Here is a 20,627-nt window from a genome sequence, read left to right as displayed (position 1 = left end):
TGGGACTTTAAAAGACAACACTGCACGCCATTTGAAAACTTCGGACAGAACAATATTTATTCTTCATAATTTGAAGTCCACAAGTATTGAACCTTTGTACAATTCATGACAACAAACCCCCATTTAACTTTGTGTTTGCAGCAGGCTAATATATCTACTAGTTTGACGATATTATAATCGAGCCTGAGTATCATGTGCCAACTGGTTGTGTAACGCTTTCTGACCAAATGATAACATAAAACAGTAGGACTGCATCCCAAATGGCACCCTATTCCTTAAATAGCACATTACTTTTGACCAGAATCTTATGGGCCCTGGTCAAAAGTAGTGCACTATATAGCAGGTAAGATGCCATTTGGGACAAAGTAGGTAGTTGTCCCTAACAACTAACACATGGTCAGATTTATTTCCTTGCCCCTAATGGATAAGGTTACTTAAATCTGATCCTAGATCTGTGGTTAGGGGCAATATCTTACCTCAAATCAGATAAACAGTACTGTTGAGGAAAGACATAAGGGGTGTGTTCAGTAGGGCACAGCACTGTGGAACAGTCAGATAGAAATATGGTACGTAGAACAAACATGCCTCTCTGACAAGTAGAATAAAGAATCAGGTCAACTCTATTCATGTAATTTCTTTCTGCAAATTTCCACAACGTATCCCTATTGAATGTGCCCCAGGATAGGCATATGTGGTCGGGCTGCCGGTACAGGAGACTGAGGGTGCTTCTCTCTGTGGGTGAACTGAGCTTATAAATACAGTGGTCCACACAGACCTCGTTCTGGAGAGCTGTGGGTTCCTGCTGTTTATTTGTCCCATTCAATATTTATGCAGTATAGATAAACAGTGCTGTCTGGATCTCTGGAAACACATCTGGGTGTGAACCATTGATCTGGATCAACTGTACAGTATGAATGGACGTGTGTCTGTGTCAAAGAGGCTGACGAATATCTATCTATACAATGTGTGTGCCAGTCTGTCATACTGCATCTGTGTGCGTTTCATGGTTATCAACAGAGTATGGTCAGTCAGTCGGTCGGTGTGTCGGTGTGTGGGTATCTGCGCACCAGTCAGTCTATCGATAGAGGTAATCAGCTTGTATGTTGGCAGCAATCTCAGCCTCCCACTTGTCTCCGTTATTGAGCAGTTTTTCTTTGTTGTAGAGCAGCTCCTCATGAGTCTCTGTGGAAAACTCAAAGTTGGGGCCCTAAGGGAGAGAGAGGTGAAAGAGAGGGTGGAAGAAGAATGAGAGTGGAGACACCAAACCAAATAGTTTTACAGGTCCTTTACGCCAACCTCAGTCACAGGGATCTGAACAGCCAGACATCTACAGAGGAAGAGGGGTTGGTAGAGGGGTAGAGGGTTTTGTGCCAAATGGCACCCTATTTCCTTTTGGTCAAATGTAACGCACTAAGTAGGGAATAGGGTGCCATTTGGGACACCGGCCACAGTAGAGAGGTAGAAGGTCCAGCTCACCTCCACGATGGCGTCAACAGGACAGGCCTCCTGGCAGAAGCCACAGTAAATACACTTGGTCATGTCGATGTCGTAGCGCGTCGTCCTCCTGCTGCCGTCCGATCGGGGCTCTGCCTCGATGGTGATGGCCTATGTAATGGGGGGTGGGTAAATCACGTTTAGGGCAGTGAGCCTGAAGGTGTTGTGGTATAGCAGACATAGGAAACGGTAAACGGTGCACTTCTTTTGACCAGGGCCTATAGGGTGCACTATGCAGGGGTCTATGTACGTGCACCAATTTTGGACGCAGCCATGGAGGTATTTCCGTTGCAAAGTGCAGGTGTTTTGATGCCCTGGGAGGGTTAGGGATATGCAGATGCGAATAGTACAGGAGTGTAAACATTACAGGGGCCGGTTGCACCAGTTGGGCCGTAACTATGTCAGACGTAAAATGCGCTCAATGCCGGACCAAAAAAAAAACTATACCCGTTGCACCACCTGGGAGCATACACGTTGCACCACCTGGGAGCATACACGTTGCACCACCTGGGAGCATACACGTTGCACCACCTGGGAGCATACACGTTGCACCACCTGGGAGCATACACGTTGCATCACCTGGGAGCAAGCCTTCTATGAGCGGTCTAGCAGGGAGCAGGCGGCGTAGGGTGTTCAATTCAAACCGTGTTCCCAATACCGATAGAAATAACAGTCATCCATTTTCAAAGGCATGTGAATCTCGCGTTCGTATTTCACAACCTCCGCTGACTTTTGGAGTTGCCTATGCACGAGTCATTAGCAAAATAATACTGTAGATTTGGGCAACATTATAGCATGCTAAAATGTTTCTGATCAGTGAATAGATGATCAGAAACATGAATAAATGAGCTAAATTAATGAATAAATGAGCTGCCACCTCCACTTATTTTCCCAGCCAGAGACCAAATATACAGACGGAGATTCGTTGAAACAGAATCACATCGGACAAGTCATCGGCTTTTGGTCAGGAGTAAACAGCAAAATCATCAACTTGTTATAGGCTACATAACATGCTATCAAAATGGTCTGATCAGTGGTAAATAACAGATGAGTCATCTAGACTAGAGGTCGACCGATTAATCGGAATGGCCGATTAATTAGGGCCGATTTCAAGTTCATAACAATCGGAAATTGGTATTTTTGGGCGCCGTTTAATTTTTTTAAATTTTTTTATTTAACTAGGCAAGTCAGTTAAGAACACATTCTTATTTTCAATGACGGCCTAGGAACGGTGGGTTAACTGCCTTGTTCAGGGGCAGGACTACAGATGTTCACCTTGTCAGCTCGGGGGATCCAATATTGCAACCTTACAGTTAACTAGTCCAACGCAATAACGACCTGCCTCTCTCTCGTTGCACTCCACAAGGAGACTGACTGCCTGTTACGTGAATGCAGTAAGCCAAGGTAAGTTGCTAGCTAGCATTAAACGTATCTTATAAAAAACAATCAATCATAAATCACTAGTTAACTACACATGGTTGATAATATCTAGTATTATCATCTAGCGTGTCCTGCGTTGCATATAATCTGACTGAGCATACAGGCATCTAAGTATCTGACTGATTAGTGGAATTTATTTCCTTAATGTGTTTGAGCCAATCAGTTGTGTTGTGATAAGGTAGGGGTGGTATACAGAAGATAGCCCTATTTGGTAAAAGACCAAGTCCATATTATGGCAAGAACAGCTTAAAAAAGTAAAGAGAAATGACAGTCCATCATTCATTTAAGACCTGAAAGTCAGTCAATATGGAAAAGTTCAAGTACGTTTAAAGTTTCTTCAAGTGCAGTCACAAAATTGCTGAAAAGAAACCACTACTAAAGGACACCAATAATAAGAAGAGACTTGCTTGGACCAAGAAACACAAGCAATGGACATTAGATTGGTGGAAATCTGTCCTTTGGTCTAATCAGTCCAAATGTTCGATTTTTGGTTCCAACCGCCATGTCTTTGTGAGATGCAGAATAGGTGAACGGATGATGACCCTATAAGTGGTACCCACTGTGAAGCATGGAGGAAGAGGTGTGAGGGTGCTTTGCTGGTGATACTGATTTATTTAGAATTCAATGCATACTTAACCAGTATGGCTACCACAGCATTCTGCAGCGATACGCCATCCCATCTGGTTTGCCCTTAGTGGGACTATCATTTGTTTTTCCAACAAGACAATGACCCAACACTTCCAGGCTGTGTAAGCAGTATTTGACCAAGGAGAGTGAGAGTGCTGCATCAGATTACCTGGCCTCCACAATCACCCAACCTCAACCCAATTAAGATGTTTGGGAAGAGTTGGATCGCAGAGTGAAGGAAAAGCAGCCAACAAGTACTCAGTATATGGGGAAACTCCTTCCAGACTGTTGGAAAAGCATTCCAGGTGAAGCTGGTTGAGAGAATGCCAAGAGTGTGCAAAGCTGTCATAAAGGCAATTGGTGGCTACTTTGAAGAACCTAAAATATATTTAGATATTTTCATCATAAGTTTTTGGTTACTACACGATTCTGACAGTTAGCCTAGTGGTTAGAGCGTTGTGCCAGTAACCGAAAGGTTGTTGGATCAAAACCCCGAGCTGACAAGGTAAAAACCTGTTGTTCTGCCTTTGAACAAGGCAGTTAACCCACTGTTCCCCGGTGGGCCATCATTGTAAAATAAGTATTTGTTCTTAACTGACTTGCCTATTAAATAAAGGTTAAATGTAAAATAAATAAATAATCCATGTGATATACACACACTTTATGGGGGAATGTTGGAGTTGAATATGTTGTCCTCAGGGCACTATTGAAAATGAGACCCTTGTCTCAATGGGCTCCCGATTTAAATAGAAGTTAAAAGATATCATATTAATTCCCACAGTAACTCTTTATGGATCCATCTAGTTGTGGTTAAGAAAAGGTTCATGAATAGTGGTGGGCTATGCAAAGGGATGGACTGTTCTCTCTATGGAAGTGACATGCCTTGCAAAGTTTAGAACTGCCACGAGGATGGCAACAGCCTAGTAACGGGCGCAGCCTAGCAACCATAATTATGAAGCATTAAATCTCATGCTTACACTGGACTAAGCTACGACAAGTCTTATTTAGGATTGGTGCAAACAGGTGTGAATTCTGATCGAAGTCTGACGTAGCTACACCTGACCTAGCATTTATGACCACGTTTTTACACCCAACTGGTGCAACAGGTCACAGGTGTGTTTCTATGTACCTGGGCAGGGCAGATGGCTTCACACAGCTTGCAGGCGATGCAGCGCTCCTCTCCAGAGGGGTACCTGCGCAGGGCATGCTCACCGCGGAAACGGGGCGACAGGGGCCCCTTCTCAAACGGGTAGTTTATGGTGGCCGGCTCTCTGAATAGGTAGCTCATGGTCATGCCCAATCCTGTGGGAGCAAGAAGCAGGAAGTGATGTTATACACTACACTGGCTGCATCCAAAATGGCACAGTACAGATTTAAGGTAAACTCTACTTTGTCAGTATGTAGCCTTTATCAGTCATTGAAAGGCTGATCCCTGATCTTTTGGTGCCCTCTTGTCAACCCCTATGAAATGTGTCACAGGAGTTTGCAAAATAGCAACAAAAAAACCTGGGACCAGGTTATTCAGTGGCTGTGTCTGAAATGACACCCTGCTGTCCCTGGTCAAAAGTAGTGGACTATATAGGGAATACAGCACCGTTTCAGACATGGGGGTTGGTGTCACGAAGAGTCAGGAGTAAAACTGACCTCTGAAGAGCTCTGTCCACAGCAGAGTCTGAGCGGCTCGGTCTGTTATGGACTTCATGTCTGTGGGCAGATCCTGAGCATTCACATACTCTACAGAGAGAGGAAGAGAGAAGGCGAGAGGGAGGGGTAAGAGAGGGAGGTAGAGAGACAAAGACAGGGAGATTAATGTTGAGTGAGTGTCTGAACATTCATACTAATCAAAGGCAAACAAAGTGCAGCTGTGTGGGGATCACAGTGGTCAGGTGTATATGAGAGACACTGGGTGTGCTCGTTTTGAATTCCCAGGTGCCCCAGATGGGTGGGGATTTCCCTTTAGGACTAATGGAATGCCGCCCACCCAGTGATGCAAAACCAACGCACCTTGAGAGCCGGGGTAAGAGATCGTACTTACTGAATCCCTCTCTCTGGGCCGACAGACTGATTGGACGCACCAGATTGTGTCCAGCCGCAAAGGCGCCTGTGGGGGGGGGAGGGAGGAGTCAAATTATGACCTAAAAGGCAGAGGATGGAATGGAGCTACCGGGGAAGTGTTTTCACCACAAGAGGTCAACAATTAGCAAGTAGACTTCAATGACAGCTAACAGCATTGACTCGTCTTAAATTATTACATTGAGAGCATTTAGCACACACTCTTATCCAGAGCGACCTACAATCAGTATCTTCATAGATAGTTGAGATGTTTTGGGTATCTGTATCCACTGTTTACCCCAAATAACTAAGTATTGCCTAAATTTCCTCTTGAACTGTTGATGACCAGAGTGACTTTTCTATCACCAAAGCAGTGCACCACACCATCAATATCCATCCCTCCCTCGGGTGAGGTCTTACCTGGCCGGGACACGGAATATAGTACACGCAACGCCGCAGACATGTCTGGAACACGTCAACAACACAGGAAGAGGTAGAGAAAGAAAAACAGAAACAAGTAATTATTAATCATGTGACACACAAGTGCAATACAGGGTATGTGCATATAAATTGGCATATCATTTTTAAATAAAAATGTTTTAAAAAGTCACTGACCTATTGAAACCTGTAGCCAGATCATACATTGCACACATTCAGAAAACCTGTATTGGTCTTACTTTGTTTGTCATGACATAATGTAAAGATGTGCCTTATGTTATCATCCAAATAACTTGTCTGTTTGTCAACAAACAAACCATAGGTAGATAGCTAACTAAGTTCCATAGCTAAGAGGTTAGTATGTGTTCTTGTTACTAAAATCGTTTGTGTGTGATCATTATGACCCTTTACTTTTTAATTTAAAAAAATGTATTCATAATACAAAAATCCACTTACATTGCTACATCAAACATGTCTAACAAAACAAAACACAGGTATTAACAAGAAAATACTCAAACATACAAAAAATATCAAAATAATACAAAAAATAAACCATTTTAGTGCTATTTTATTTACTCTGAAAAAATATTATTATAAAGATTCAGGAAGATGTTATTCTTGTTGTTATTCACTAGGGTTAATGTTTTAATAAGATAATTAAATTCAATCAGAAAAATGTGTAATTTTGGTATAGAATATTTGTTTGTGTAGGAAGTATTTGACAAGAATTGAAAAACAATTAACAATAATTTCAGTGGTCTTATCATTGCAATAGTAAAACATATCTTTCATGTCAAAAACATAGGCAGTGTTCATAATGGTAAATAAGTATTTAGCAAGGTTTCCCCAAAATTCTGACACAAATTTTCAAAGAACAAGTGAGACAGATTCTCACCTTTTTCACAGAAAACGCAGATATCAGTAGCCACACATTTGGATATCATAGAATTACATGGATATATCTTATGTAAAATGTAGAAGTGCACTTCCTTAACTTTGTTTGGTATACAGTATTTGTTATTATGACCCTTATGTCAAGCGCTCTGCTGGTCCTTGTGACGACAGAGAGAAGAAGTTACTACACTAAAATGAATATATGTTAACAGCATAGGTTAGTTAGTACGTTAGCTTGCTAGTTGAGGGCATGAGTGTTCTAGCAAGACAAATGTTTTCCCAGAAAACAAAAGCCAACCGTCTACCCAGGTGACCCAGGCCCTGTTCAACGCTATTTTTACTGCGTGACATGATATATTGTAGCAAAATGTATTACTACCAAAACGCTTTACGCTATGACAAATGCATATTGTTAGATAGGTACTAACAAGCATTGGCGAGCCGGCTAGCAACAACTGGTTAGCCATAAAATCCTCAAGGACTTTTCCAATGACTGACGTTATGTAGCTTTAGCTGTAAAAGCAGCGGTCATACAAGTACCAACAGGCAGTAGAAATATCAACAAAGATATTATGTGTTGTAAAATATCTTTAAAACCATTGCAAATAAGTATGTAGTTGATAAAATAACGTAAAACTCACCGACGTGTCGCTATTTGGCCTTCTAAACCAGAACAGCGGACGATTTGAGAAGTGCAATTTGCGTGGGCAGGAAGTCAAAGAACGTTATGACATATGTCGCGTTGGACGTCAAAAAGTCGCCATTTTTGTTGTGGCACAGGTGGTAAGGTCAAAAGTTTGAAAATATGATTTTCTGTCCTAAAATACAGTGCTACGTAAAATTATTAAATGTATTGTTGTTTTGAATTGATTGTGCTTCATTCAGTATTTAGTAGTGATATTTTACACACGCACACACACACACACACTCACACAATGCTTAATAAGGGATTTGCCAGTGGCTAATGAAGCAGGATAGTTTTAATTGGAGATTGTTTTTGATGACGGTCTCACTTTGTGTAATCTTCACTCTCCCATCCATAATTCCCTCTATCTCCTCATGGTTGTGGACTCTAACCAGCCGTCTTAAAAGTAAGTACGGTACTGTATTACAATTACATTAATTATTCTATAATAGCAATGATTTTCTACACATTGTGAGGCTTTCAAGATTGTATAATTTGACTAACCAACAGTAATTGACTGCATTCATTTATATCTTTATAACTTATAATCACTGTTCTTTCTCTTCTCCATCGCTCAGTGAACGATTGGGCCAACAGCAGCACATCGGTAGTGTTGGAGCGGTCCTGGACAAGGGTTGAGAGGTCAGTGCTGGTGGCAGTTCTGAGCGTGGAGATGGTGCTGGGGGTCATTGGGAACTGTCTGGTACTACTGGTAAAAATCATGGTAGGTAACTGTTATTAACTCTTGAGTGTGTGTGTGACTACACTGACTGACATACTGTTAGGAGATCTAACCAAGGACTCGTATATCCTCTTTGTAACCCAGTGTTCTGACTGTAGCTTACTTCTGTGAGTGCGTTATAGTTTACATATGCCTGCCTGATGGTGGCACTCTTTTACAAAATGTCACAGTACAAACAAGCTCTATCTGCTGATGAAGAGACACTGAGCAATGCCAATGAGCAGAGCCCATATATATATATATATATATAAAAAAAAGCTTGAAATAGAATAATCTCTCTCTCCGTCTCTTTCTTAGTGTAGGGGTCAGTTTCCCTGTAGATACTGGGTCCCGTTCGTCAGTCTGACCCTCTCCGACCTTGGCTCCTCCCTGCTCATCATCTCTGGCTCCCTATTGGCTATGTTGACTAAGGGTCAGAGGTCACCATGGTGCGAGGTCGTCAGCTTGCTCAAATTCGCCTTCATCACTTCCTCTATTGGGAGCATAGGTGAGACTCTCCTGGGCCTAGGTTGTAGGCGTTTTGAATCCACATTTCACTTGGAGAAACAATAGTGTTACGGGACTGACTTTGATGACCACGTAATGCGCTAACCAACTTCTCTACACACACACTTTCCATTCTCATCATTCTCACTATTCACTTATAAACACCCACTCCTCTCCTCACACATGCAGATTTTACATCCAATTCAACAATCCTCAATCCACTTACATCTAATGTTTGTCCCAAATGGCACTCTATTGCCTATGTAGTGCACTACTTTAAAAAAAAAAACTAATTCCTCCACTCTCCACAGCGATTCTCTGCGTACAGCGAGCCAAGGTCGTGGCCTCCACAGGAAGAGGCGCCTCTGTTGTCGTGGCTCTGGCTTGCCTGGCTTCCTGGTTGACAGGGGTGGTGTTTGGGAGCATCCCTGTGGTCTACAACTGGATCAGGTGAGGGAGGGTTGTGGTGTCTTGTAGTTTTTGGGTCATACTAGACATACAGTGAGGAAGACTAGGTCATTGTTAATTTATCTTCTCTTCCATCAATGTACTCTGGTCTATCTTTAGCCCAGTTAGCCAATCTAAATGAGGGGTTTTGCACAGAATTATAATTATTTGGCCAATAATGGGGGCCCAAGGGAAAAATGGGCTGGTGTCAGGCCCTCAAGGAAAAAAATAGGCAGGTCTGTTAGAAATGTCCAGGCCGAATTTGATCCGGTCCGTCCCTGCCTCTGAACTCTCTGTCTCTCTCTAACTCTCAGGTACGACCCTTCAGAGATGCTGTGTGCAGTGTTCTGGGAGAGCAGTTACTCTGACATGCTAGTCTATATCCTCTGTGTTTTCTTCATCTGCATCTTCCTCCCCTTCATCCTCATCCTCTTCTGCTCTCTCTTCACCGCTGCTGGCTGCAAGAGGAACTGCGACAGGTATGTGTTGTGATTTGTGAGCATTTGGGTGCATTGTAATAGTCTGAAATGGTCACCTCCCCCTCGTCTCGTTTACATCATCTGCATTGATGTGAAATAACTGCACATCAATTTCCTGATGCATGCACACCATTCTTGCTTTACCAAAGTATCTTATTCAAGCTAGAAATGGAGGTTCCATTCACATATACTCGAAAATTACAGATCAGTGCAGATGATGGAAAGGCGATGAATAGAGAAAGCAACCTCACATAGAATGAGATGCACCCAGATTAGTACCTTCCTCAGTAACGGCTCTCTTTCCCTCTCTCCTTCATAGTGACCCAGATGACCTCTCCTCTGTCACTCCTCTGATTGTGGCCTTCTACCTGTTCTGCTACACTCCCTTCGCTGTGTCTGAGGTGACACAGACACACACTCTCTTCAGATTAATTTTGCCATTCTCCTCCCTGAAGCCAATGGTTATTTTTTACCCTCACTTCCCCACAGCTGATTCTCCTGGGTAGACTGGACCTATCCCCTGCACCTGATTGGCTGAGAACCCTGTCATCAGTGATGTCCTACCTAGACTGCGGGTTGAACCCCATTATCTACTGTGCCAATCAGGACTTCCGGGAGGCGGGACTTGCTCTGTTCTGGACCAGTAGGAAGTTATTATTCTCTGAGCCTGTGCTGACAAGCATGACAAAGTTGGAATTGTAAAGATTGACCACAAAATAAATTATGTAAAGTTGGTGGCTAAAAGATTTCTCATAAAACAGTTTTAATTCCTCCAATTTGAGATATTGTGACAATGATTGTTTTGACATATTTACACATTTGTTGGAAATATATGTTGCACTGATGTTGATCTCTTAGGAGATTAGATGTTAACGAACGCAATGTCGTGCATTTGTTAAAATTACAAAGAAAAAACAAATATATATCTTCATCAGTCTTAAATCATTGGCTGACTCAGTTCTTGCTGCCTTTTCCCCTCAGCATTTTATCAAACCAGCCTACCTGTACCTACATTTCTTTTCAAATCTGAATTAGGTGTGATTGACCTACTATCTAGAATATAACTTCAGTGAATGACCGACACAGTTTTGTCATTTGTCCTTGAAGTGGGTTATGTTTCTTCTACACAATTTCTGCTCCCTTAAGTCCATGAAGACAATTGAATGAATTAACACACATTAGTTGCAGACAGACTCAGATCTATTGCCATTGATCATCCAATGGACAGACTTATTCAGTCCGTTTTGGTGAAGCGCGTGAGAAAGCAGAAAGTGTAGTGGAACTGCAGAATGTCACACACTTTGGACCAGAAGTGTCCAGTGAGATGTTGGAACGGTCGGTACCGGGCCAGGGTGTGATCCAACAGTTTCAGCAACACGAAACCACTGCAGGACAGTACCGCAAGAACCAGGTATCTCCGGGAGTGGCAGTCCCCATGGTTACGGTTTACCCCTACACCTTTGATGACCGCGAATGCCACATGACATCCGAGGGCCACTTCGAACCCTTGGTCGTGCACCAGCGAAAGACCATAGCTGAGAATGGAGCATAACTCAACCGTTAACATGTACCGTGGCCGCCAACCGTGCTCGATAAAATCGCACCACACCAGCACCCACGCGAAGATGGGAAGCGTGAACCACTGGTCCAAAACAGAGGGCGCACGAAGGAGAGTCGCGAGGCGCACCCACTGCACAGGTGCGTAGGCAATGGCCATGAGTGCGAACATGTCTTTGACGTAATCCGCCCTAGTGTCTCTTTTACCGCCCGTCCGTTGAAGTAGCCAGTAGATGCCCATGAAAATGTATCCCAAATTGACCAAGGAGTTGAATGGCATTGCCAGGTAACAGGGTAGGTAGTCAACTGTCTTCTCGGCGTAGTGATCATAGCTCATGTCGACTAAAACGCTGTTGAATAGACCAGTGTTCGCCAAAACGACACAAACACAAAAGGGCACTAAAACATGTAACAATGCAGACTTCATTATTATATCATATAGTCCAACGCATTCGTACAACAATTGTTTTAGAAAGAATGGAAAATGAAACGTTTTGACAGAGCAAGTTGCGACACAAACTTTTTATGTTGTTTTTCCGGGATTGGAATCACATGATGGCGCCAATGATTTATACACTAGATGACTAATGGGCACTGTTTTGAAGACCCGTGCCTCCATCTTGGCACTCCCCCACGTTTAAGAAAAATATGTAGGAAGTTTTGATATGCGTTTATTAATGTCTACATTTGCTTTTGCCAAGTTTATTCTATTACAGACACCTTCATGTATACTTGAATATATTTTGATCTAAACATAAAAGTAAAACATTTGAAAATATATAAAAACATTTTCTTTAAAGTATCATTTTTGTTGTTGATTGAAGTAGCTATTTACTGTACAAATAGGTAGGGGTAAAATGACTAGGCAACAGGATATATATAATAGACAGTAGCAGCAACGTAGGGGGTGAGTGTGAAAGTGTGTGTGTGGCGTCAGTGTAGGAGCCAACTTCTGCTTGATCTGAAAATGTGGTTGTAGATTCCGTATGGAGGGTGTGACACAATTGCGTAGCCTCCGGAGGCACACAGCGGCCAAATTGAGCTCTGTACCGCATCACTGTGCGCCTCCCAAATTCTGTAACGGATGGCTCCGTATTGACATGATTGGTTGACGGTAGGTGGGGGCGGGAAGTCCTGTATAAACACAAACTCACTTCCTTCACAACAGCTCTGCACTGCACCGTGAAGCGCAAGAAGTATGAATGCCCTGACTTCTGCAGAGGCTGTACCACCGTAAATGATGGAGCCTTCCTTTTAGACACCACATGGTATAGAGTTCCTGGATAGCAGGGAGCTCAGCCCCAGTGATGTACTGGGCTGTATGCACTACACTCTGTAGCGCCTTGCATTGGATGCCAAGCAGTTGCCATACCAAGTGTTGATACAGCCAGTCAAGATGCTCTCGATGGTGCAGCTGTAGAACTTTTTTAGGATCTGAGGGCCCATGCCAAATATTTCAGCTTCCTAGTTTCCGCTGGCTGCCCCTCCACCACAGAAAGCACTGAGCTAGACTGAAACACCTGCCTTTTGGAGCTGCCTTACTCAAGAAAGCAAGAAAGAGACCATGTTTGTATACAGCTTTATTATTGACAGTTTTGATATCCATTCATCAAGATCCATTACACCGCATGGCATAACAAGCTGCTTAATACTGATATAGAAATATACTTTCTTTCTTCAAACATGCATTCCAGATGAAATCCTGCGATGGGTCATGTCCGGTTGCCCGAGTACCTACCCGCTCGACCCCATCTCCAGACCTTCTCTGGAAACCTTCCATTCCTCACTTCCCTCATCAACAAATCCCTGACCACTGACTTCAAGATGGCCAGAGTCGCTCCCCTCCTCAAGAAACCAACACTCAACCACTCTGACGTCAAAAACTATAGGCTGGTATCCCTTCTTTCTTTTATTTTCAAAACACTTGAGCATGCTGTCTATGACCAACTCTCTTATTATCTCTCTCAGATGATTTTCTTGACCCTAACCAGTCAGGCTTCAAGATAGGTCACTCACCTGAGATCGTTCTCCTCTGCATCATGGAGGCTCTCCAAACTGCCAAAGCTGACTATCTCTCCTCTGTTCTCATCCTCTTAGATCTATCTGCTGCCTTTGACACGGTGAATCATTAGACCCTCCTCTCCTGCTCTCACTACTGGTGTCCCCCAGGGCTCGGTTCTAGGCCCTCTCCTTTTCTCTCTGTACACCAAGTCACTCGGCTCCGTCATATCCTCACATGGTCTTGACTTATCATTGCTATGTGGACGACTCTCAATTACTTTTCTTTACCCCCTTCTGACACCCAGGTGCTGACACGCATCTCTGCATGCCTGGCAGACACCTCAGCTTGGATGTTGGCCCACTACCTCAAGCTCAACCTCAACAAGACGGAGCAGCTCTTCCTCCCATGGAAGGCCTGCCCGCTCCAAGACTTCTCCATCATGGTTGACAACTCCACTGTGTCCCCCTCCCAGAGTGCAAAGAACCTTGGCTTGATCCTGGAAAGCACTCTGTCGTTCTCTGCAAACAAAGCAGTGACTCGCTCCTGCAGGTTCACGCTCTACAACATCCACAGAGTGCAACCTTACCTCACACAGGAAGCGGGGGCTTCCAGACATCTCTCTCGACTTGCTGTTGGCTGGGCTCCCCACTTGTGCCATTAAAACCCTGCAACTGATGCAGAACGCAGCAGCCCGATTGGTGTTCAATCATCCCAAGTTCTCCCATGTCGCCCCACTCCTCCGCACACTCCACTTACTTCCAGTCGAAGCTTGCATCCACTACAAGACCACGGTGCTTGCCTACAGAGCAGCAAGGGGAACTGTCCCTCCCAACCTCCAGGCTATGCTCAAACCCTACTCCCCAACCCGAGCACTCCGTTCTGACACCTCTGGTCTCTTGGTCCTCCCTCCTCTATGGGAGGGCAGCTCCCACTCAGTCCAGTCAAAGCTCTTCTCTGTCCTAGCACCCCAATGGTGGAACAAGCTTCACCCTGACGCTAGGACAGCAGAGTTCCTGCCCATCTTCCGAAAAACGTCTGAGACCCTACCTCTTCAAAGAGTATCTTAAATAATCCCACAGCACCCCTCCACCCCCACCCCTAGCCTTTTATCGAATTAACACTCGCACTTGACTGCTGATAACTACTTAATTGAGGAAAATGTACTTACTATGCCTGAGATAAATGCACTAACTGTAAGCTGCTCTGGATAACAGTGTCTGCTAAATGACTAAAATGTAAATAATCATAAAGTAAAACATTTTTGAATTACCCACAATCCTGGAAAAATGGAGTCACTTGGCAAGTTGTTGCAAGAACTTAAATGATGTTTTTTAGAAATATGATTACAATTGAGTAAATTAAATCACTACATTTAGTCTCTCTTTGGTTATCCTAATAAAGATACATACATTTTGAGCAACATATTAAATTGGATTTATTCTAAAATGTTGGGGTAAAATTAAATGAACAAATCACTGAAACTACTTGAATTAATTTTGATTAAGTATATTTGTATACATTTTTTTTTTGTCAATTTCAATTAACCCCAGAAATGTTTTTTTTACACTGGTGAATGACAGTAACAGTTTTGTTCTTTATCCTAGAAGTGGGCTAGGCCTATAAATCAGCATTAGTGGGAAATCAGGTGTAGTGGGACATTTGTGTTTGAGGGTACTATACTATGATACTGTACACTATAAAGTAATTTCAGTGTGTACAGAATATTAAAGTAAATGGTAAGAGTGGGTGGGGTATGTTGCAAAAGTCAGCCCAGGGTTCAACTGTTGGAACAGTATTGTGGTTATTTGTGGCAGAGGCTGGCTTTGAAACAGGTGGTCCGAAACTTGACTCTCACTACAGTAGATTCCTCTCTCCTGTGTGCCGTCAGATCCTACATTCACAATCGGAGGCCCCTTTCAGGTAACGGGTGACCTGAATCTGGACCCTCATCCGTGGCAAGGTAGCATCTGCCACACTTTCGACTTCAGGCCCTTGGTATTACAGCCAGACACCTAAGATACAAAGTATTAGAAATGACATACTATGTTAACATATTTCCCTCCCCCACCCCCTATATTTTTTATATATACATTTATTGTGACAGTCTATAAAAACATTTCAATTGGTAACAGTTATGTTCTTACCTTCATGTCTGCGGCCCAAACTTGGCACCGTTGGCCAGTTGTAGTGTCTCTCTCTGAATGTGCATATAACGTTAGTCAATGTTGTTAGCAAGATTGCTAGCAAGGACACAATCGGATAGCAAACTAGCCAACTTAATAACATTTTCCCCATAATTTAGCTTGCTAGCAACTGCCAAGTTCATGTTTCAAGCTAGCTAAGCAGCTAACATTAGCAAGCCATCTAACATTAGCATGTTAACCAAGTATTGTTAACTAGCTAGGCTAGCTATCTAGCTTGCGATATTGTCGTGTTTTATGTTAATGCATTACACAAGTAAAACTACACACAAATGAAGAAAGCTGTAACATTACTTACTTGAGCAAACAAACTTTGCATTCCAATCTGGTGGATGAACAGATGAGAACAAAACATGTTCAAACGCTTTGGTTCCATATTTGAACACTTCAAATTAAGTCTATTGACTCCATTGAATGACCCACTATGCATTATCCAAAATCCAGGCTAGCGAATTGGTGCTCCATCTATTTACAGTCCCTTCAGAAAATATCCACACCTCTTGACTTTTTCCACATTTTGTTGTGTTACAGCCTCCATTTGAGCATGGTGAAGTTTTTCATTACACTTTGAATTGTGTGTCAATACACCCAGTCACTACAAAGATACAGGTGTCCTTCCTAACTCAGGACTGGGGAAGGTGGTCCACCCACACAGACGGTGCTGTGAAGAAGGTGCAACAGCGCCACTGTCAGAGCTAGAAACACAAGCATTTCGCTCCATCGCAATAACATCTGCTAAACATGTGTATGTGACCAATAAGATTTGATTTGAGTTGCCAGAGAGGAAAGAAACTGCTCAAGGATTTCACCATGAGGCCAATGGTGACTTTAAAATAGTTAGAGTTTAATGGCTGTGATAGAAGAAAACTGAGGATGGATCAACAACATTGTAGTTACTCCACAACACTAACACAACTTGTGCAGCGATGGGTAACGATGCTTCGAGGATGACTGTTGACGTGTGCAGAGCGTTCCTGGTTCGCGCCCAGGTCGGGGCGAGGGGACGGACGTAAAGTTTATACTGTGATATTGATGCTGTTGACCTGGATCACTGGTTGCTGCGGAAAAGGAGGTCCCTTTTTCAGCACCCTGTCTTTCAAAGATAATTCGTAAAAATACAAATAACTTCACAGATCTTCATTGTAAAGGGTTTAAACACGGTTTCCCATGCTTGTTCATTGATCCCATAAACAATGAATGAACATGCACCTGTGGAACGGTCATTAAGACAATAACAGCTTACAGACAGTGGGCAATTAAGGTCACAGTTATGAAAACTTAGGACACTAAAGAGGCCTTTCTACTGACTCTGAAAAACACCAAAATAAGATGCCCAGGGTCCCTGCTCATCTGTGTGAACATGCCTTAGGAATGACACAAGTAGGCATGAGGACTGCAGATGTGGCCAGGGCAATAAATTGCAATGTCCGTACTGTGAGACGCCTAAGACAGCGCTACAGGGAGACAGGATGGACAGCTGATCGTCCTCGCAGTGGCAGAGCACGTGTAACAACACCTGCATAGGATCGGTATATCCAAACATCAAACCTGCGGGACAGGTAGAGGATGGCAACAACAACTGCCCGAGTTACAGTAGGAACGCACAGTCTCTCCATCAGTGCTCAGACTGTCCGCAATAGGCTGAGAGAGGCTGGACTGAGGGCTTGTAGGCCTGTTGTAAGGCAGGTCCTCACCAGACATCACCGGCAACAACGTCACCTATGGGCACAAACCCACCATCGCTGGATCAGACAGGACTGCCAAAAAGTGCTCTTCGCTGACGAGTCGCGGTTTTGTCTCAGGGGTGATGGTCTGATTCCAGGGGTGATGGTCGGATTCGCGCTTATAGTCGAAGGAATGAGCGTTACACCGAGGCCTGTACTCTGGGGGGTGGAGGTGGAGGGTCCGTCATGGTCTGGGGCGGTGTGTCATAGCATCATCGAACTGAGCTTGTTGTCATTGCAGGCAATCTCAATCTCAATCCATACTGCTCGTTCTGTGCGTGATTTCCTGCAAGACAGGAATGTCTGTGTTCTGGCGTCGCCAGCGAAAAGCCCGGATCTCAATCCCATTGAGCCCGTCTGGGACCTGTTGGATCAGAGGGTGAGGGCTAGGGCAATTCCCCCCCAGAAATGTCCGGGAACTTGCAGGTGCCTTGGTGGAAGAGTGGGGTAACATCTCACAGCAAGAACTGGCAAATCTGGTGCAGTCCATGAGGAGGAGATGCACTGCAGTGCTTAATGCAGCTGGTGGCCACACCAGATACTGACTGTTACTTTTGACCCCCCATTTGTTCATGGACATATTATTCCATTTCTGTTAGTCACATGTCTGTGGAACTTGTTCAGTTTATGTCTCAGTTATTCACTCTTGTTATGTTCATACAAATATTTACACATGTTAAGTTTGCTGAAAATAAATGAAGTTGACTGTGAGAGGACGTTTCTTTTTTTGCTGAGTTTATAATTAATCTACTTAGACTGTGAATTATTAGGTATACAGTGCCTTGCGAAAGTATTCGGCCCCCTTGAACTTTGCGACCTTTTGCCACATTTCAGGCTTCAAACATAAAGATATAAAACTGTATTTTTTTGTGAAGAATCAACAACAAGTGGGACACAATCATGAAGTGGAACGACATTTATTGGATATTTCAAACTTTTTTAACAAATCAAAAACTGAAAAATTGGGCGTGCAAAATTATTCAGCCCCCTTAAGATAATACTTTGTAGCGCCACCTTTTGCTGCGATTACAGCTGTAAGTCGCTTGGGGTATGTCTCTATCAGTTTTGCACATCGAGAGACTGACATTTTTTCCCATTCCTCCTTGCAAAACAGCTCGAGCTCAGTGAGGTTGGATGGAGAGCATTTGTGAACAGCAGTTTTCAGTTCTTTCCACAGATTCTCGATTGGATTCAGGTCTGGACTTTGACTTGGCCATTCTAACACCTGGATATGTTTATTTTTGAACCATTCCATTGTAGATTTTGCTTTATGTTTTGGATCATTGTCTTGTTGGAAGACAAATCTCCGTCCCAGTCTCAGGTCTTTTGCAGACTCCATCAGGTTTTCTTCCAGAATGGTCCTGTATTTGGCTCCATCCATCTTCCCATCAATTTTAACCATCTTCCCTGTCCCTGCTGAAGAAAAGCAGGCCCAAACCATGATGCTGCCACCACCATGTTTGACAGTGGGGATGGTGTGTTCAGCTGTGTTGCTTTTACGCCAAACATAACGTTTTGCATTGTTGCCAAAAAGTTTAATTTTGGTTTCATCTGACCAGAGCACCTTCTTCCACATGTTTGGTGTGTCTCCCAGGTGGCTTATGGCAAACTTTAAACACCACTTTTTATGGATATCTTTAAGAAATGTCTTTCTTCTTGCCACTCTTCCATAAAGGCCAGATTTGTGCAATATACGACTGATTGTTGTCCTATGGACAGAGTCTCCCACCTCAGCTGTAGATCTCTGCAGTTCATCCAGAGTGATCATGGGCCTCTTGGCTGCATCTCTGATCAGTCTTCTCCTTGTATAAGCTGAAAGTTTAGAGGGACGGCCAGGTCTTGGTAGATTTGCAGTGGTCTGATACTCCTTCCATTTCAATATTATCGCTTGCACAGTGCTCCTTGGGATGTTTAAAGCTTGGGAAATCTTTTTGTATCCAAATCCGACTTTAAACTTCTTCACAACAGTATCTCGGACCTGCCTGGTGTGTTCCTTGTTCTTCATGATGCTCTCTGCGCTTTTAACGGACCTCTGAGACTATCACAGTGCAGGTGCATTTATACGGAGACTTGATTACACACAGGTGGATTGTATTTATCATCATTAGTCATTTAGGTCAACATTGGATCATTCAGAGATCCTCACTGAACTTCTGGAGAGAGTTTGCTGCACTGAAAGTAAAGGGGCTGAATAATTTTGCACGCCCAATTTTTCAGTTTTTGATTTGTTAAAAAAGTTTGAAATATCCAATAAATGTCGTTCCACTTCATGATTGTGTCCCACTTGTTGTTGATTCTTCACAAAAAAATACAGTTTTATATCTTTATGTTTGAAGCCTGAAATGTGGCAAAAGGTCGCAAAGTTCAAGGGGGCCGAATACTTTCGCAAGGCACTGTATCACTTTTTGTGTCATCCTCAAAGATTTTAAATGCGTTATGTCCACGTGTATGTCCACGTATTGTGTTTTTAAATTGGCAAATAAATCAAATCAAATTAAGATCAAACAAATTTAAGGTATTCCAGTATTAATGCTAAATTGTAATTATTTTCGCCTCTAGGTCCTATTTATTGCCTACCTCCCTACTCTTCTACATTTGCACACACTGTACATAGATTTTTTGAATTTTCTTTTATTTTGTGTTATTGACTGTACGTTTGTTTATGTGTAACTCTGTGTTGTTGTTTTTGTCGCACTGCGTTGCTTTATCTTGGCCAGGTCGTAGTTGTAAATGAGAACTTGTTCTCAACTGGCCTACCTGGTTAAATAAAGGTACAATAAAATAAATAAAAAAGGTATTTATAAAATAAAACCGCTTGCAGCCCATGGCTGGCTGTGGTTAGCATGAACGTGGTAGGCCGCATTTGAGATGAGAGAAATTCCTTATTGCTTTTGTCTTTCAAATGGAGTAATGTCTTGATGGCTCACCTTGGACTTATACCTTTCCCCTGAGTGGAGAGGACAGCTGTAGTCACATATTGAACGGCAAACTCCGCTCACTTTCTGGCTGTATGAATTTATAGGTGTTAAAGTAATTTAAATGTTGAAAGATAAGGATCAAATAATTCCACTCTGAAATCTTATAACGGTATGAAATTGATTAGAATCATACAATTATTATCTGATGGTTTTGTTTAGGTTTAGTCAGTCAAATTATATATCTGTACAATATATCTTTATAGTATCTTAAACACAGACTGTCTGAGCAAAATTCGGTGCCGACCTTGCTAGGGGCCTCTGAGGGATTTGGGAGAGGGCAGGGAGTGCTTCCCACGGTCTCCCTAATCTTTGTCGGCTGGGTAGTGATACAGTATGTGCGTAGGATACCTACTGTTTGTGTGTGAATGTAAGTGCGTAAGG

At 43.1% G+C, this 20,627-nt stretch overlaps 3 protein-coding genes across 3 annotated transcripts; 1 reads left to right on the top strand and 2 right to left on the bottom strand.

Moving 5' to 3' along the window:
* Positions 1-30: 30 nt before the first annotated feature.
* On the bottom strand, positions 31-7,670 carry ndufs8a (NADH:ubiquinone oxidoreductase core subunit S8a). The gene is made up of 7 exons (XM_021619296.2): positions 7,587-7,670; positions 6,034-6,078; positions 5,597-5,662; positions 5,206-5,295; positions 4,691-4,863; positions 1,477-1,605; positions 31-1,207 (listed from the first exon to the last, which is right to left on the bottom strand). The coding sequence occupies exons 2-7, from the start codon at positions 6,074-6,076 to the stop codon at positions 1,076-1,078; spliced, it is 633 nt and encodes a 210-aa protein (XP_021474971.1). The 5' UTR covers positions 6,077-6,078; positions 7,587-7,670; the 3' UTR covers positions 31-1,075.
* Positions 7,671-7,997: 327 nt separating this feature from the next.
* si:dkey-9i23.8 (melanopsin) lies at positions 7,998-10,669 on the top strand. The gene is made up of 7 exons (XM_021619294.2): positions 7,998-8,036; positions 8,209-8,354; positions 8,670-8,859; positions 9,170-9,308; positions 9,620-9,784; positions 10,104-10,185; positions 10,274-10,669. Coding segments are annotated over exons 1-7 (936 nt in total). The 5' UTR covers positions 7,998-8,035; the 3' UTR covers positions 10,487-10,669.
* tmem187 (transmembrane protein 187) lies at positions 10,531-11,901 on the bottom strand. The gene has a single exon (XM_021619295.2). It carries the CDS (start codon positions 11,766-11,768, stop codon positions 11,019-11,021), a length of 750 nt encoding a protein of 249 aa, XP_021474970.2. The 5' UTR covers positions 11,769-11,901; the 3' UTR covers positions 10,531-11,018.
* Between the last annotated feature and the right edge of the window lie 8,726 nt (positions 11,902-20,627).

This window comes from Oncorhynchus mykiss, chromosome 10 (assembly GCF_013265735.2).
Source record: "Oncorhynchus mykiss isolate Arlee chromosome 10, USDA_OmykA_1.1, whole genome shotgun sequence".
Taxonomy (NCBI): domain Eukaryota; kingdom Metazoa; phylum Chordata; class Actinopteri; order Salmoniformes; family Salmonidae; genus Oncorhynchus; species Oncorhynchus mykiss.
The sequence above is the reverse complement of the archived record's forward strand: the minus strand, read 5'-3'. Positions and strand labels throughout refer to the sequence as shown.